Here is a 20,068-nt window from a genome sequence, read left to right as displayed (position 1 = left end):
GGGTTAGGAAGCTGTCATTCTGTTTGACCATGTGATCTGAAGTACTATGATTAAGGACTTATACTGTTAACTAAGCTATTTGGAGTTATTGTTTTAATCAAGTATTTATGATTGGTAAAAGAAAATAAAAAAAAGTTGTACCCTGTTTGCATTGACAGTGTGAACAGGAATCTGAGAGTAAACAGTTTGGAAACTTTTGAGAGAGAAAAAAAATGTGTTGGGGAGGTGGTATACTGTGGCTTTAAAACCTGGCAGTAACAACACTTAACCCTTCCTTGGCTCACAAAAAGAAAAAAAAAAAGGTTTGTGTGAGTTGGGAAACAAAAAAAAGGGGGGGGGGAGTGAAAGTTGTTACATGAAACCTATCACATGTATGTATCTCCTAGTAAACTTTTATTTCGTATTGCAACTAGAAGATATGAGCAGAATGCAAGTATGTAAGATTTTACTGTTTTCAGTCTAAATGTGTGGTCACTCAATGCACAAAACAACTAAGTACATTAATGATCAGGTTTGGCATCTGCCTGCTAATGCTTACATGGTCATCTAATTATTAATTTACTTCTAGTGATACATTTTAGAGGGGAAAAAAGGAGAGATTTGGCATTTTAAAAGATATTATCTCATGAAGGTTTGGTGAATATTCCTTTTAACATCAGGATAAATTTTAAGCTGTTTGTCAAAAGAAATTTTCAGGATATAATGTATACATTTTCAATTAACATTTGTTTGATTTTTAGAAGGCTTGCTATCTTATTTGTAAGCTAATTTGTTGCAATGGCAATTTGATATTGATAACAATTCTGCCCAACACTACTGTGATTTGTGAGACTTTATTAATTGAGGGAAAATCTTTTCTGGAACCCTGAATATTCTCTTTGAGTTTCATTCTTAGGTTTGGTGTGTCCTGCTTATAACTCTCATAGCATATTTCTGTTACCAGAGTAGATAAAGTTGAAGTTTGTTATTGTAATATTGAAACAATTGATTATTAAATTAATACTAAAACATCTAATAAGCTGTGAGATTGCTGTTTTGATCTGAATTTATTGGTATTAAGCAATAGTTAAATTAGTAGCCAAACTTGTCATATGTATAAGATATATTAGTGAACAATAATAATTTATGAGCTATATTATATCACCTTAATGGGGAATCTGAGTTTACCTCTGTTTTTTTATTTAATCTGAAATTAGAACATGTGTAGAAACACATGTAAACTAGTTGAGTCACCATAAAGATGTTCCCATTGTTTAAAACCTGGCAGTAACTATGTTTATGCTTACATGGTTAATACCTAAAGCTGTTTTCCTCTATACTATGATATGAAACATTTTCTGGTCTGTTCTCTGTATACAATTTGGGATTATTTACACTCATTTCAACTCTTCTATTATTTGTTATGAAACATCTTAAAGCAAATCCATTTGTTTAATAACTTAGGGATGAAAATCATCTATTTATCATAAGTACATGAATAGTTGATACTCGCTATCTAGCATATGTGCTCTTTGAGAAGTGAATTCATTTGCAGTACTGATTATTGGAACTTGCTATTTAAGACATTATGGGATAGTTAACTGTTATTATTCTGAGTCTGACTCCAGGTATCATCATCTAGGCCCCAATATGATCCATGATGCCAGCAACCCCTATGGGATTTTTGTGTGTGTGCACTGCAGGTGGAGTTCTCTTAGGGAAGGCTGGGAGAATGACTCAGCAAAGGTTGAGGTAGGATTGTGTGTGAATAATTCTTTGATAGAGGGATATTTTTCAGATCCAGTTTCATGGTGTGAACATCATATTTTGCTTAGATCAGGAATAAAGGTTTGACATTGTTGCCTTATGTATTAACTAATAATAAGAATCACAAAAATATTTCACCACATAATCTCTATATATTATAGTGTTCTGGGATTTGACTAAGTTGTCATAGATGCTGGTCTTTTTTATCTTTAAATGAAATTTGCCACATTAAGGTAATTTACCATCTTTGTTTCAGCCAAGAAACTTAAGGTATTTGGGGAACCTATAAGGTTATTAAAGCACACTTTTTTTTTTGCTAGTACTATAAACCATTCTGAGTTCAAATCCAGGTTCAGACACTAATTAGCTCTGTGACCCTAGGAAAGTCACTTAACCTCTGCCTGCCTTAGTCTCCTCAAGTTATAAAATGGGGATGATGATAGTGCCTACCTCCCAGGAGTGTTGAGTGGATTAAATGAGATAAAGTGCTTAGCATGGTGGTTGGCTTACAGTAGGTGCTTCATAAATGTTGGTTCTCTTTTACCTAATTTTGGAACTTAACCGGTTTTGTTTTCTTTCCTTAATTTCATTCCTAATTATTTCTCTCTTTCCTCTTTCTTTTCACTTTTAAAGCTAAGTAGTTAATTAAAAGTCCTCTCCCTTCTCCTACCCTCCAATTTATTTTGTTTCCTAGCTTTTAAAAATCATTTTCTGCACCATTTCCCAAATAGGATTTCTTTACCTTGCTCTCTTCAATAATTTTCTTCCAATCTTGTCTATTTTATTCAGAAATTCTTTTCTTTCATTCATGGTGCGTATACTTTATTATTATTTCTTTATCTTTGTATTTTTCATAGAATACAAGCTTCCCCAATACCATGTTTAAATCCCCTCTTTTAACCAACTTCTATTACTTTCACAACCATCCCCCCACCCCCCCACCCCCGCACCACCCAGCTAAAGGTCCTCTACCTTTGCTCCATACTCTTCTTCTTTTGAGAGGTGTTTCAGCTTGGATAAAATGTCTAGTGCTCTTTTTGTTTGTTACATTATCCAGAAGTCATCACTCTTTGCTATTTTTATATTTGAATGGAACTAAATAGCTTGAAGGCATTACTTCTCACAGTGTAGAATATAACATTTGTTACCACATTGCTGTCTGGAGGAATTTTTTAGATTATAAGATTATGGAGTTCATAATAAAATCCTAAAAAGGAGCAAGCCTAGTGACCAAATTTGATTTGACATTTATAATTATCTCAGACAATATCAGAAAGACAGCATGGAATGAGTAGAAAGAGCCTGGGCCTTTGAGCCAGGAAGATTGGGATTCAAGTCTCACTATAGGTACTGGCTAGATCATTTAAAAAAAAATCAGTAGACTCAGTAACTCAGAAAATTCTATAAGAATGAATAAATGTATGAATAAAACATTTATTAAGCACTTACTATGTGCAAAACACTGCTGAGGGCTAAGCATTTAAATATGGGCAAAAACACAACAAAAAAACCCATTTCTTTTCCACAGAAAGCATACACTCTTTTTGTTTTCTTTTTTCTTTTTGATAATAAACATTTTTATTTAAAGTTTTGAGTTGCAAATTCTACCTCTCCTTCCTCCCTCTCCCCTCTTGCAGAGGTAACAAACATTCAGATATGGGTTATACATGTGCAATCAATTATGTATAACATTAACATATTAGTCATTTTGTATAAAAACTTGAATAAAAGAAAAAAAATGAAAGTGAAAAATAGCATGCTTCAGTTGATTTTCAATTCATATTACTGTTTCTGCTCACTTCATTATACCTCAGTTCATACAAGTCTGTCCTGGCCTTTCTGAAATCATCCTTTTGGTCATTTCTTATAGCACAGTAATATTCCATTACAATTATATACCAGCTTGCTTAGCCATTCCCCAATGAATGGGCATGTCTTTGATTTCCAATTCTTTGCCAACACAAGAAGAGCTGCTATAAATATTTTTGTACAAATGGGTCTTTTTTCTCTTTTGGGGGATGTCTTTGGCATATACACCCATTAGTGGTATTGCTGGATCAAAAGCTCTTTGGGCATAGTTCCAAATTATTCTCCAGAATGGTTGGATTGGTGGATTAGCATCCTAGTTTTCCCACATCCCCTCCAACATTAAATATTTTCCTTTTTTATTATATTTGTCACTCTGATAGGTGTGAGGTGATATATGAGTTATTTTAATTTGCATTTCTCTGATCAATAGTAACTTAGAGCATTTATTGATATGATTATAGATGGCTTTGATTTCTTTGTCTGAAAACTGCCTGTTCTTATCCTTTGATCATTTATCAATTGGAGAATGATTTGTATTTTTATAAAATTGACTCAGTTCTCTATATTTTTGAGAAATGAGGCCTTTATCAGAGATACTTAAAAACAAACAAATAAAAAACCTCTCCCAGTTTTCTGCTTTCCCAACAAGTTTGGTTGCATTGGTTTTGTTTGTGCAAAAGCTTTTTAATTTTATATAATCAAAATTATCTACTTTACATTTTGTATTGCTCTCTATATCTTTTTTGGTCCTAAATTCTTCATTCTTCCCCTGTCCATAGATCTGCCAGAGGAATTATTCCATGCTCTTTTTTTTTTTTATTAGTGAGGCAATTGGGATTAAGTGACTTTCCCAGGGTCACACAGCTAGTAAGTGTTAAGTGTCTGAGGCCGGATTTGAACTCAGGTCCTCCTGACTCCAGGGCCGGTGCTCTATCCACTGCGCCACCTAGCTGCCCCTATTCCATGCTCTCTTAATTTGCTTATGGTATCACCCTTTATGTGTAAATCAGTTACCCATTTTGATCATATTTTAGTGTATACTTTGAGATGTTAGTCTATATCCAGTTTCTGACATACTATTGGAAAATTTCCATTTTTCCCAGTATTTTTTGTCAAATAATGAGTTTTTATTCCAAAAGCTTTGAATCTGTATCATATACTAGATTATTATAGTCATTTACTATAGTGTGATTTGTATCTATTCTATTCCACTCATCTACCTCTCTATTTCTTAGCCAGGACCACATTGTTTTGATAATTATTACTTTATGATACAGTTTAGGATCTGGTACTGCTAGATGACCTTCTTTTACACTTTTTCCCCATTGATTCACTTGATGTCCTTGAGTTTTTGTGCTTCTGAAAACACACAGTATTATGAGGAAGAATGGTTATAAATTATAGAAGCAAAATCTAGACCTGATGTCAAGGAAAAATATTCTAACAGAATATTTAGGTAACAGAACAATGGACTGCTTCAAGAGTTGGTGGGTTCTCCTTCCTTGGATATGTTTAACCAAAAACTGGATGGCTGTTTGTTGGAGCATACTGTGAGTTATTTTTTATTTGTTTGTTTGTTTTTGTTTTGTTTTATTTTGTTCAACTATGGATTGGACTCCATGGTCTTTGTTTATTCCAACTCAGAGATTCTTTGATTCTGAATATTTGTTCTATTAGAAAGATTGTCTTGATGATACTTATGAGATTCAAAAGCCAACAGAATAAAGCTGTGAACTATTAAAACAACTTACATCACTTGACTTCAGATAATCTTGATAAACTGATGACAGAAGATAGTGAAATCTGAGAGGTGTGATAAAATAGTGGGATTTAGCAGATGCCCAGAGGCCCCACCTGAAGACTGATTTGGAATTGATTGAATTGGGTGAGACTGAAAAACTGACTGAGAACCTACTTAATATTGATAAAATCGAGACCACGCCTGGCTGGCCCTGAGTGGGATGTTGTTCTAAAAGGCTGAAACTACTTAAGGTTGATTAAATTGAGACCACACCTGGCTGGCCCAGAGTGGGGTGTTGTTCTCAGAGGCTGTGGACTACAACATCAACAGGATACCACCCTCAACCAATCAGCTTGAAGGACCTCCCCTTTTGGGAAGGGAGACAAGAAGTAGGAAGGTGAGGGTGGCTCACTGGATCTTCCACTTTTCGTCCAAGACTTCAATGTGGTGGTAGAACTTCAAGTGTTAGGTAAAAGTGTTAGGTAAAAGTTCTCTCTGTTTATTGCTCATAGATCAAAGCTAGGGTTTTCCATTCTATAAGAGATCTGTTCTCACCCTCTCTCTCTCTTCACTAACTTCTAATACACTTTAATAAATACTTAAAAGCCTAAACTGTCACCACATTTATCAGTAAATCTTAGCTAGTTTCTCCCCAAAACTCTGGGTTGGGGTGGAGGACAGGTAAGGACCAACATTAGATTTTAAACATCACAGAGGTAAATAATTTCCTAAAAGGTTCATGAAAAGATGCCTTAGTACATTGCAGTATTTACTGTGAACCTCATAAATAATCATGAATTCAAGTACAAGGCCATGGAAATTGAATGCAGTTCTGATATATTAAAAATTGATAAAAACATCTTCCACAATATATCTTTAGTTTAGAAAGGGACACAAACCAAGCAATTTTGTTATTTTTGAATATGCACATAAAAATTGTTTATAATTGAAATTCAAAGGTTTCATATTACATCCCTTCTTATTCTTTGTATATTGAATTTTTGTTGATGACTGTTGAGTTCATTTTATAAAAAAAATAGGAAATATATATCTTTACCTGGACCATTGGAAATTTTTTTGAGACTGCAAAGGATTATTAAAATAAAAAAAAATTCAATCTAAATGTAACCATAAACAAAGAAGACTATTCAAATATACAGAATAAAAATATTATTGTATTAAACTTCATTATTTATTAATATAAAATAATATTCAAATGAGTATTAATGAGTATATTCTATTTAATTCCATTTCTCCTTTTGATTTTTTTTTGTTTCTGATGTTTTTCCTTATTTGTTTTTAGTATTATATTGTTTACATAGTTGTAATCAACATATAGAGGGTAGGTCAAAAATCATGATGTTTTAATAACTTTGGGAAAATTATTTTTCTCTACTTTTTGACAATTACAAATTTGCTTTTTCACACATAATAAAAATTGATTTCCTATATATACTGTATATGATACTATAGTATTGTAAATTAAAAACAAAACATAATGTACTTATTAAATTGAAACCCATTTGTGACTTTTGGCCCACCCTGTATATATATTACTAATTTTTCATTTTCTATTTGAAATCATTTTATGTCTTCCTACAGTTCTTCTTATTCTTCCTATTTCTTGTGATGTAATTTGATTAAACTCCTATACTCTAATTTGTTCTAGTTATGAATGCTACTGTCAATCAATGCTACTGTGCCTAGAAGGGTGGTCTTTCCTCTTTTAATCATATCCTTAGGGCATTGTCATGGCAGTGGGTTCAAAAATTATTAAAATATTGTAGCTGTTATTATATAATGCATAGGATCAAAGGATTATATGTGTAGAGCTTTAAGAGACTTCAGAGAAAATTGAGTTCAACCCCTCCATTTTTTTTTTCCTGTGGAGCAATGAAGGTTAAGTGCCTTGCCCAGGGTCACACAGCTAGTAAGTGTCAAGTGTCTGAGGACAGATTTGAACTCAGGTCCTCCTGAATCCAGGGCCAGTGCTCTATCAAGTGTGCCACCTAGCTGCCCCCCTTCCACCCCCAACCCGTTCATTTTACAAATGAGGAAAGTGAGCAATTAAGTATCTGAGTAATTACTAAGTAAGTATCTGAGATAGAATTTGAAGACAGGTCCTTTCTGATTCCAGTTCTAGCAGTTCACACAGCATACTGCTTTCCCAAAAGACCACTGCCAATCATGCCTACTTCTCTAAAGCCTCAGCAATAATGATTGTTTTCATTTCATACTATTTTCTTTTTATTTTCATTTTTTCAGACTATTTTCAATTCAGTAGGCACAAGATGGTCTCTAATAGTTCTAATTCTATTTATCTGACAATTAGGAAACAATTTGTCAGTGATCTTTTCTTTGTCTTTCCTTTGAGAATTTCCTATTCATATCCCCTAGTCATGCATCCCTTGATGGTAAATTGATATTGCTTTTAAAATTCTGAGGTAATTATAAGTAGGTTTTTGTTTGTTTTTATTTTTTGTTTGTTTGTTTTTGTGAGACAATTGGGGTTAAGTGACTTGCCCAGGGTCACACAGCTAGTAAGTGTCAAATGGCTGAGGCTGGATTTGAACTCAGGTACTCCTGACTCCAGGGCCAATGCTCTATCCACTGCGCCACCTAGCTGCCCCATAAGTAGGTTTTTGGATGTCAGATTTTTATTGAACAACTTTTCTCCTCAATCCATTTCTGTCCTTTTGTTTTTGGATACACTGGGGTTTTTTTTGTTGTTGTTGTTGCTTTTGGTAAAATTCTTTAATTTTCTGTAAATGAGTCACTCTATTTTGTCTTCTGTAATTCCATTTATTTGTTGCAAGGTGTTCTGTAGTGGATTGTAAGCTCCTGGAGAGAAAGTACTGCTTTGTTTTCTCTTTTTGTCTTTGTATCCTCAATATGTAGTATAGAGACCAACACGTAGTAGCTTCTTTGCATATATTAACTGCATAATTATCACATCACCAAATTAATTTGATAATGAAATGAATATTAATGAATTGCATATTGTGGATGTGCAGAATGACTCTTTCATGTAGAAACTTGAATGTTTGAAGTTACTCTGCTCATTTTTTTTTACCATGAAAATTAGTCTCTGTTAGGTCAATGCTGGACCATGATGGAAACTTGCCACTGAAGTCAATGAACCAATGTAAGGCAAACTCTAAAATTCAAATCAGCCTTTGTAGCATTGGCATCTCAACTAGCTATGAATTAATCTTTATCAGAATGACTAGATAGTAACAGAACCATTAGAAGCAAATCTTATTGAGACAGTTGCCTTCTTTTGGGGGGGGGGCGATGGGGTTATACCACTTGAAGATTTTCCAGGATTACAAGTAAAGTCAGCAATTCTTTCCTGGTACATTGAAACTTCCGATGTTATTTTATTTGTATGTAACACAATATTTGTATATATGTATACATATTTTTATTTATCAACTTTGTATTTATTCTCTCTATATATACATATTTGATATATACACTTGTATATATTTGTAAATATGTATACATACATATATACATGTATCTTCCACTAGAATATGAGCTTCTTTTGATGGTAAATTTTCCCCCTCTTTGCACTCAAATCCCTACAGTTTATTTAGCTCAATATCTGGCACATGATACATGCTTAATAAATATGTTTAGATTGAACAATTGTTATTTATTTGCATGGAAACAGCCCTAGCAACATATTCCTCTGGATCACCTTTCTTGAATTAAAAAAAAATGTTTATTAGGGGAGTTTTGGGGGAAGAAAGATTTGGTGTATGTCAGGGAGTCCTATTGTATAACATTAGTGTTTTGTTTATTTCAGTTATTGCTAATGATATGTTGCTATTGAGTTACCTTTAAGGTGGAAAATGATCACTTCTAAGATGGAGAATTTACCCAGAAGTTTTGAAACAAAGGACTGTCAAATGAAGTTCTGCATGTCCCTAGCCTTTTTTGCAGATACATGATGAATATCAGTTCCTGGGGGTAAGAGACTGCCATTTTTTTAACCTTTATATCTCCAGTAGTTAGCATCTATTTGGTTCTGGGTATTTAAATATTTGCTAAATGAATGAATGAATGAATAAGCCCAATTCAAGATTCAGATTGCCACTACAAATAGATTTAGTGATGGGTCATGAATAGTGATGAAAATACTTGATTTATTTCCCATGGACCAATGGCAATTTGTATTTATTAGCAATATATTAAAGTGAACAGTTTAAAGCAAAAGGAATATTAACTTCCTGCTATTTCTATAAGAAAAGAGTATTATCTTTAATAAATATGGAATTATTCAAAGTAGATTATCATCTCCATCTAAAGTCAGGGAGCTATTATTTCTACAAATGCAGGATTTAAAATATTATGGGAGGTTTACTTTCACATTTTAATAAATTGCACAATCCATAGAGGTTTTACATGTAATGTGAAATTTATATTAATATATAAAATTTCTTTGTTTCTTTAAATATGGCTTATCTCTTTTTGGAAATAAGAGAATGAGTTTGGGGGGAAAAGATTATTTTCAGAGGAAAACTATCATGGCTTTGTTAAATAGGATTTATTTCAACACTTTAAAAAAAGGTTGCCTAGAGTTTTTATAGAAAAATGTGCTTTTGGATTAAAAAAGAATTTTAAATAGTTAAGCTCCCAGATGAGTCCCAGAAAACTGTCTTTGCCTATTATGATATTTAAATTAGATAATGCACTAAGACTATTTAAATTACACCTAATCACCATTTATGATCTTGCTTCTATGGGAAAGCCTGAGGACATTAAAACTACTTCCCAATTTACCAAAATCGGTCTAATTTGTTTTCCTTCTGCTCAATTTGGGACCCACTTCAATGTTTCTGAAATACATGTCCTAATACACCAACTTTATTGTATGTAGGCAAATATATATTGTATTCTGGACAGTAGACATTCTTCATCTACTTGGTTTTTCTTATGTGGATAGTTACATCAAAATCTTTGGATTATTACAGATTTCCTTAGATGTCTCTTTCATGACTCGATGGAATAAACACAATGCCATTCACAAACAGGACCACTTGGCATACTTTCCCCTCTAAAGGTCTGAATTGGATTAAGGAATTTGTAGTGTTTTTAACTACTCTTAACTTTTGCATGAAAGAGATGTAAAATTCTCCTATCTTTTTCTTTTGGGGTCCTTCATAGTGTTAATATGAATATACAGATCACCTGGATTTGATGGAGGTACCTTATTATCCAAAAGTATTTTTATGAAACACTGGATTAATAGGATTAATAGGAGTAAAATGTCCTTCAACTGAACTCCAAACTGAACCCAGATAGCTAGCAGATAAAAGACCCTACCTAGTGACTTCTTTTCCCTCAGGATAGTTCAGTCCCTATTTTATGGTAACATCTGGGTATCCCCATCCTTGACAAACCCTTTTTTGGGAACTTGTAATCTTATCATAATACTTCTGTATTTCCTCCATACTTGTTGTGACTGAAGTTGTTAAACTGATTTTTGCTTCTGGGTTGATTTCTGTATCATGTTATGGAAACTGACAATGCCCTGTAATTGGTGGACAAAAACCATATATACCCTCAGAAATAGGGAGTCCCCTGAGCTTCCCTCTTAGGAGGGAAATCTCCACATGATCATGTGTTATATATTTCTTCTTGGGACAAAATATTAAATTGGGGGCAGCTAGGTGGCACAGTGGATAGAGCACTGGCCCTGGAGTCAGGAAGACCTGAGTTCAAATCCAGCCTCAGAAACTTGACATGTACTAGCTGTGTGACCCCGGGCAAGTCACTTAACCCAATTGCCTCCCCCCCCCCCCAAAATAAAAAAATAAAAATATTTTAAATTGATATTTTGTTTATTTCTGTCTGTCCCTGATCTGTTTTGTAGGAGGGCAGGTTGGATATCATGTTCTCTGATCTGGTTTTGGTAGGAGATATTATAAGATATTATAATTTCTCTGATTTGTTTATTCATTTTATAAGAGATTGAAGATTATTTCTTTAATCTGTTTATAAGAGATAGGCAGATACAAAAACTATATTTTAATATTCAACAATAGGTTGGATATTTTCATATGGCAGATTGACTTTATTACATTCAGTCAATGTGTCAAAAAACATCAAATACCTACTATATGCCAGACACCATGCTGAGAACTAGTGATATAAATAAAAGCCAAGGACAGTCCCTCCTCTGAAGGAACTCACCACCCCAGTATCTTTTTGTTTTGTTTTGTTTTGTTTTTGGTGAGGCAATTGGGGTTAAGTGACTTGCTCAGGGTCACACAGCTAGTAAGTGTCAAGTGTCTGAGGCCAGATTTGAACTCGGGCCCTCCTGAATCCAGGGTTGGTGCTCTATCCACTGTGCTACCTACTTGCCCCTCTATAGCATTTTAATGTTTGCAAAACACAAATATTTTCTCATTTTATCCTCAAAACACTGGGGGACAGTAGATGCCATCACTACCTTCATTTTACAGATGAGGAAATTGAGTCAAAAAGAGGCTAAATAACTTGTCCAATGTTATACAGCAAGTAATTTTGAAGCTAGAATTAGAGTTTTTAACTTCAGTTAAGCACTCGATCCATTTTTACCATCTAGCTGCCTTTACATAGAGCTATATTGAGGGGGAGCATGGAAAAATAAGTAGAGATTCAGCATAGATACCAGGAAGATACCTTTAAGTCCTGCCTTTGACATGTATCTACCATATGACCCTATTCAAATTACTCACCATTTCAGTTGTTGTTGTTTCCTTGTATCAGAAATGTGACTGGGTGAGAGAAAGCAAATCATAATAAGCTAATAGGCTTGGTAACAGGAGAACTGAAAAGACAAAGTTAGAGTTTGTACCTTGCCATACATGCTCTGATATGCCTCTGCAATCATAATCCTTTGTGCATTACAGCGCTGAGTTAATATATCAATCAACATGTCTTTGTTGCAGTCTAAAAAAGAAGCAAAACAATATTCCAAGATTAAAACTACTATTAATCTGGGGGCAGCTAGGTGGCACAGTGGATAGAGCACTGGCCCTGAATTCAGGAGTACCTGAGTTCAAATCCAGCCTCAGACACTTGACACTTACTAGCTGTGTGACCCTGGGCAAGTCACTTAACCCCCATTGCCCCACAAAAACAAAACAAACAAACAAACAAAACTACTATTAATCTATGTGTACGTAGAACCTTGATATTTTGCAAAAACTCATACTTTGCTAAAACTAATCCTCATATTTCCTTTAAAGAAGAAGAAAAATACAAATTAGATCCTGAATTCATAAGGAGATATTGAAGGAATTCATTAAAAAAAAGGAAAAACCCCTGCTTCTTATTTCAGTATTTTTGCTACTGCTGGGATGCTTTCCTTTAAAAAGGTAGATGAGCAATTGCTTACGTGCTTATGTGTTTCCTTAGGCCAGTTGTTAGCAAAATTGTACAGTAGGTGGTATGTCCCCAAATAATCCCAAACTATATCTTTCTTTTTCTTTTTCTTTCTTTCTTTCTTTCTTTCTTTCTTTCTTTCTTTCTTTCTTTCTTTCTTTCTTTCTTTCTTTCTTTCTTTCTTTCTTTCTTTCTTTCTTTCTTTTTTTTTGTGAGGCAATGAGGGTTAAGTGACTTGCCCAGGGTCACACAGCTAGTAAGTGTTAAGTGTCTGAGGCCAGATTTGAAATCAGGTCCTCCTGAATCCAGGGCCAGTGCTCTATCCACTGTGCCACCAAGCTGCCCCACCAAACTATCTCTTTCTGTGGCATTTCTTTTCATTTCCCTGACTATTTTGGTATCCAGTGCCCCTGAAATCTGTCCCAGGTCTATAGACACATGCTATTAAAATCAGGCTCAGAGAAGAATTTCATATTTATTTTTAGCATTTATTTTAATAAAGCTTTTTATATTCAGAGAATAAAAAGTCATTATTTTTCTGTTAAAGTCATTTTGGTCTGCAAATAGGTGAAGCAAGCATTTTTAGGGAACTATGTGTGGAGAAATTGGTTTCTGTAAGCTCTGACTTCCAGGGCCAGGTAGAACAAGTCTAATAACTTTTTTGGCATGACAGACCTTCAATTATTTGAAGACAGTCATTTTGTCCCCAGTTAAATTTTGTAGACCAAATATACTCCCCGCCCCCACAGCAATTTTACCAGTAACCAAAAGAACTTTTTGAAGACAAAGTGGCTTGGCATACCAAGAATCCTTTATGGTGACTGAGAGTAAACTTAGCTGGATGTGTAGAAAATCAGCAACTCTGAAGCCAATTAAGTTCATATCAGCTTTGAAGCAGACCCAGAGCCACTTGATGGTTTATGGACCCTTAAGAGACATCCTTATCTGCAAAGATTCTCTGTTTTACATCCCCTATGCTACTATTTGTGCTCAAGCCCTGCACTGTCAGGCTGATTTATGTATCCAAGGGCCACATATCTGACACCTGGCATTTCTCATTTCCCTTGTTTCCTGGGGTTTCAGCTTAGGATCTGTCCAAATCCCTACATCTTCTTTCTTTGTTCAAAAATTGAATAAATATCTAACTCTTTCTTACTGGGGTTTGAACATGCCAGAACAAACATTGTTCCAGCTTGCAAGATTATTCTCAGGCAATAAATGCATCTGTGTAAACTGTGATGAAACTCTGGTTCATTTCAGGTTCCCTTTTTTGGGTCTGGGGTTTCTTCTTTTTGATAGTTCTCAGTTTTTTCCCCCTTTAACACTGTCATCACCTTGAATAATCATTCTCTCTATTTTAGATTATCACAAGGTCTCAGGCAGGAGTAGTTTGGGTCACCTTTAAGTCAACAGATATTTCTAGGAAACTAATGTTTTATTTTCCCCTCCCTGATTTTCCCTTTTATCAGAGTATCATTTAGTTGCCTTGTAAGAATCATTGATCAAGACTTATTTTCTAATATTTTAATTGTTTTTTTTGAGTCTTACCTCTTGACCTAGAGCCCCTCTAGACACTCCACATACTTTTAAAATGTGGAAGCCCCAAACTCTCAGAGAAACCTTCCAGAATATTAATATTTACTGGAAACTTGTGTATATCAATAATATTTGACATTCTTCTGTATCTTTTACTTCTTTACAGGATAGGGACAAAGAGTCATGTAGTCTGTATAGGTTCAGAGGTATCTCAAAAGTAGGCAACTAGGAAATCTAGTTTAAAGGCTTTTATGTAATAAGAAGGGCTTACAGTGGACTTTAAATTCCCATAAAGCTTGAGTTTACATGGCAAAGGTATACTGATTAAACTGCCATTGTAATTTTTCTAGATCTGCTTCAAACAAGATATTTTCATAGGGACTTGTTTAAATGAATCCTTGAAAATATTTAGGCTCCTTCAATATATGCAATGTTTTAAACTCATCTTTGGCCATTATTTTTATTTTATTTTATTTTTTTAATATCAGAGAACTACTTGTTTGGCACAGTGGAAGGCATACTTAGATATGGTCTCAAAACCAGGGGTTAAATCCCAGTTCTTTCAGTTAACTAGTGTGAGCCAGTGAAAACTGATTTCTAATTGTCCCAGAAAGACTCGTATAAATTGATCAACATAATGGAAGCTGAACCAGGAGATTATTTTCTAGAATAATGGAATCATTATAAAGGAAACCAGCTTTGAAAGACTAAAGAACTCTGATCTGTGCAAAGACCATCTATCATTTTAAAGGATCAGTTAAGCAACATGTAACCTACTTCTGGACCTAGCTAGAGGTGATAGCTTTATGGTATAGAATGAAATGTACATGTGTGGAAGTGGTCATTATAGGGAGCTATTTTGCTTGACTATATCTGACACAAGAGTTTTGTTTTTGTTTTTGTTTTTCATTTGAGTTTGGGAAGGAAGAATTTGGGAAGAGGCAGTGGAATTAGTATTATGAAAAAAAATCCAGAAAGTTACAAAAAAGAGACACAATGAAGTATTTGAAATTCATAGATAAATAGAATGAAGGTCAGTAAGAAACACATATGTAAAAGCTCATCTTATTTAGTGTTGATAAAGTTCAAAATTTTCAAAAAAGGGGGTAAAATCAAAGTTGCTAATTAGCTTACTTTTGCTGAATGTAAATAGACTTTATTAGCAAATACTTAATTCCTCCTTTCTTTCCCCACCCCCATATCCAGGTTTGCCATTCATTCATCTCCTCTGGCGCATCTCACTGTCACTATTCAAACAGAAGCAATTATCAGAAGATTAAAGATGGAAGCTTTTCTGGGACCTCTGACTCTCAAAAGTTTTAGGAGAAGCAAATGAAGATGGCAGTCAAAAACAATCCATATTCTGACCCCTAACCTCAATATCAGGTAGACTGAAAACTGATAAAGAGGGAAAAAATGCTTCAGTGAAAAAAAATAGATTTTTCTGATCTATAGACTGAAACTACTGCATTCCTGAGGGGGAAAAATTAATCTATAACTTTTTGTCATTTTGTCTTTATAATTTTTTCTAATGATTGATATTTTGAAAGACACAAAAGCTTTGCAAATTTCTAAGATAGATTGTTTTTTTAGAGGGCACAATTAAAGTCATCTTTGTTGTCACTCTCTGAAGTAAGAAAGAGACAGCAAAAAGTGACTTCTTCCTAAGGGCCACTTTTTCTTTTAAGAGATGGAGCTTGCTTTCTTGGGAAAGCTTTTGTAGTTTTTTAAACAAATGTTTCTTTTAAGGTTATTGATTATCACAGTTTTACCAAGAGACCCCATCAAAAGACTAGATCCATTTAAAGAAACACATAGGTGCATAAAAGATACTTTATTTAAAATTTATATCAGTACTTAGAAGAAATTTAATTAAAAAAATCTTTTTGCATGTTCACCTTTAACCACCTGTTTTGTAGAGGCACTATTGTGCAGTAGATAGAGAAATGGCATGAAGTTTGGTGTTAAGGCCCTAAGGTCCAGATACTGGCTGTATGCCCCTCAGCAAGCCATTTTAAGACTTTAGTGCTTCAGGCAACTCTCTAAGACAGACATTCTTCTTCTTCTTCTTTTTTTTTTTTTTTTGGAGGCAATAAGGGTTAAGTGACATGCCCAGGGCCACACAGCTAGCAAGTGTCAAGTGTCTGAGGCTGGATTTTAACTCAGGTCCTCCTTCTGAATCCAGAGCCAGTGCTTTATCCACTGTGCCACTTAGCTTCCCCTAAGACAGAAGTTCTTAACCTTTGAACTTCCCTCCCTCTAACACTCCTCTCCCCCCTCCCACACTTAATGGAGCCGTGAAGTGATTTTAGGGGACCATGAACCTGAATAAGAAGAAAAATACATCTTCATTTTCACTAATCTTTATTGAAATTTAGAATTTCCTTCAATTATTTAAAAACATTTTGTTTTTCTGAAAAGGGTCCATAAACATCACCAGACTTCCAAAGTGCTCTAAGAATTAAGAAAAGGTTAAGAACCCATGCCTAGCAATAGAAGGTGCTGACCTGTTCTAGTAGAGGAAATTTTCTCATGTTAGAATTCTATATACTATGAAATCACAGATCCAGTACCTATCCCAATACTACCTTTTATTTTTTTAAAAGAAAATTATTAGGGGCAGCTAGGTGGCACAGTGGATAGAGCACCGGCCCTGGAGTCAGGAGTACCTGAGTTCAAATCTGACCTCAGACACTTAACACTTACTAGCTGTGTGACCCTGGGCAAGTCACTTAACCCCAATTGCCTCAGTAAAAAAAAAAGAATAATAAAAAAAAGAAAATTATTATTAATGATAGATTTCTTGGGGGACCCAGAGATCAGTTTCTCAGTCCTTTCTCTCACTCCTCCCCACTCCAGAAAGTCCAATTCTCTTTGATTTGGGACAAAGCCAAGAGAAAAAAAGAAATGGAGACTGATTCTTTTGTCTAAATGGGTGAAAGACTAGGTAATGGACTTTGCCTAAAGCAACTTGAGTGAGGGTGTTTTGCATACTTTTCCCTGATGTCATCTGTAGAGTTCATTTTAATGTAGAACACCTTCAAATCATGTCTACTAATGGAATTGAATGATGCTAACCAATTAGCTTTGATCAATGTATACTAATTTGGGGTTTTCTTGGCAGATACTAGAGTGGCTTGCCTTTTCTTTCTCCAGCTCATTTTACAGATGAGGAAACTGAGGAAAACAGCATAAAATGACTTGCCCAGTGTGACACAACTAGTAAGGATCTGAGGCCAGATTTGAATGCAGGAAGCTGAGTCTTTGTGAATGCAAGTCCTGTACTCCATCTACTATATCATTTAATGCCAACACTTGATTACTCTGTGGACTCTACATTCTTTTCTGTTGCCTACTCTCTTGTTTTCTCCTCACTCAACTTCAATCTCCCTCCTTTTTTCTCCTTATTCAACTTCTTTTCCACCTACATTTCCTGTCCTACTGTCCCCAGTCTTTTTTGCAAGTACTTGTATGTTTAAAGATACTTAAGTTAAAAAGAAATAACATTGAAATAAAAAGGCAAAAGTCAATATATACAAAGCTTACCAAATCCTTGAAGGGCTCCCCCTATCATTTGGGCATCCATAACAGGATTGAAATTTGGAGCTGGAAGGATGGTTCCCTGTACCTGGTTGGAAGGGAAACAATAGAGCTCATCATTATTGGCATTAAGGTTGTCTTCCAAATAACTTAGTGAGACAAAGTTTAAGAGGACCCTGAATGGCAGCATTCTATATGTGCATTAATAACGGCAAAGTGAATATATTTTATTAGATTGTAAAAGTATGGTCACATAATCTCCCTTTCATATTTGGATTGGGTTGCAATCTTGTTGCCTGGCTTTGTATAAAAGACAAAGGTAGCCTCCAGATTCCAATATCTTGAGATCTATTGGTGCATATCACTTTGCAGTGTCATAGCTAACATTAGAAAAGTATGAGAAGTACTGGATTTAAACCATGTTATTTTCATTTTTTTTCTTTAGAAGGATGTTGATAGCCTGAAAATGGACTTGTATATAGAACCAGTTTTGCCTTTTATGTGTATAAGAAGTAGGACTTCCTTCCAAACAGTACCATGCTGCTAAAATCATTCAGGGAAATGGAGATTGCTTAAAAGGATTATGGGAATCTAGGATTGCAAGGCAGTTTATAGGAGTGGATTCTAAGAATCACTAGGTAAAGTGACATGATGCCTCTGCCGCTTTAAAGAAAGAAAGGCAGAAACATTTAAGTTTTTGTCAAGTTCAGGTAAAGCTCACCAGTGACAGAAAGAATCCCAAGATCTTCCCATCATTTTTTTAATGACATTTTAGGCTAACAATAAATTGGTGAACTATTTGAAAAAGGCATTTTCTTGACATGGTCCATTATTTCAGAAAAGTTATGAAAACATAAGTGTTTAATAATTAATTAGTCAACAGTCATTTATTAAGAACCCATTCAGTTACTGGGCACTGGATATGTGAAGACAAAAATTCAATAGTTCCTTCTCTCAGGAGGTGAGATTATATTAGGAGAGGCAAGGGGTACATTAATAAGGATGTGTGTGTGTGTGTGTGTGTGTGTGTGTGTGTGTGTGTGTATAAAAGCACAGGGCCAGTTGGAAAGGGAGGTTAAGGACAGATTTTGAAGGACTTTAAAATTTAAACAGAGGAGCTTATATTTAATCCTAGTGACAACAAGAAGCTATTGGAGTTTTCTTTTTTTTTTTTTTTTTTTTTAGTGAGGCAATTGGGGTTAAGTGACTTGCCCAGGATCACACAGCTAGTAAGTGTTTAAGTGTCTGAGGCCGGATTTGAACTCAGGTGGTCCTGATTCCAGGACCGGTGCTCTATCCACTGCGCCACCTAGCTGCCCCCTATTGGAGTTTTCTGAAGAGAGTGGTGACATGGCCAGACTTGCACTTAAGGAAAATAATCACTCTGGTACCTCTGCTGAGGATGGCCTGGAGTGGGGAAAGACTTGAGGCAGAAAGACTGATTAGGAAGCTGTAGCAAGAGAGGAAACTCAGAGGTTTTTCTAGTCCCCCTCCCCACTTCTTTTACAGAAGAGGAAACTGAAAGCTTGAGTGGAAAAGTGTCCAAGGTCACAAAGGTATCAAATGGCAGAATAGGGATCTGAGCCCTAGTCCAATAACTCCAAATTCAGTACATTCCTTCCCATACCACAATGCTTTCTGCTTTCATTGTATGTCTGCCTACAGGAAATTTAGGCCTATGAACAAAATGTATCATTGACATGAGCAGTGTTCTAACAAGAAAGAAAGTCATTTAACAAGCATTTAATAGTTGCTTACTGTGTTCTAGGTAGTCCAGTAAGAACCGGAAATTAAAAAACAAAAACAAAAACAAAAATAACTCCCTGCTCCCAAGGAGATTATATGTTCGCCCTTCCACATGACTTTACTCATCACAACTTTCCCCAGTTTTGAATTGATTCAAGTATAATACAATTATTTCTATACCATGCCATTTACACGCCAGCCATTACCTCTAGCTTCCTCATCCTTGTCCTACCAGATCTTCCCACTAGCCACTGGGAAGCTAAGTTTTAATATTGTTCTCTCTCCTGGAGCCAGGGTTCCAAGTTCTATCCTGATCATTTCCACAAAATGTCACTGTACACATATCCTGTCCATTCCCCCTTAGATTTTCCCTATTGTGTTGTGTTTCCCTTTTATAATGTAAACTCCTTGGGGTCCATGGTTGTCTTGCTTAAATGTATTTGTACTTCTAGCACGTAAGATGGAGACTGGCATATCAAAAATTTAATAGGTTGTTTATCATTCATTCATAAAAGTGATTAGAACCTGTTCTGAGGACTTAGGGTCAGGTATTTTTCATCATCTGAAGGTGAT

General features: G+C 35.0%; 1 protein-coding gene across 1 annotated transcript in view; it reads right to left on the bottom strand.

Moving 5' to 3' along the window:
- The window catches only part of ANXA10 (annexin A10), a 73,001-nt gene extending 55,062 nt beyond the window's left edge, over positions 1-17,939 (bottom strand). The window contains exons 1-2 of the mRNA XM_043972298.1: positions 17,756-17,939; positions 12,144-12,238 (exon numbers count right to left, since the gene is read on the bottom strand). Coding sequence (XP_043828233.1) covers positions 12,144-12,238; positions 17,756-17,939 — 279 coding nt within the window. The remainder of the gene's footprint in view (positions 1-12,143; positions 12,239-17,755) is intronic.
- Positions 17,940-20,068: the final 2,129 nt, after the last annotated feature.

Source organism: Dromiciops gliroides, chromosome 6 (genome assembly GCF_019393635.1).
Source record: "Dromiciops gliroides isolate mDroGli1 chromosome 6, mDroGli1.pri, whole genome shotgun sequence".
Classification (NCBI taxonomy): Eukaryota; Metazoa; Chordata; class Mammalia; order Microbiotheria; family Microbiotheriidae; genus Dromiciops; species Dromiciops gliroides.
The sequence above is the reverse complement of the archived record's forward strand: the minus strand, read 5'-3'. Positions and strand labels throughout refer to the sequence as shown.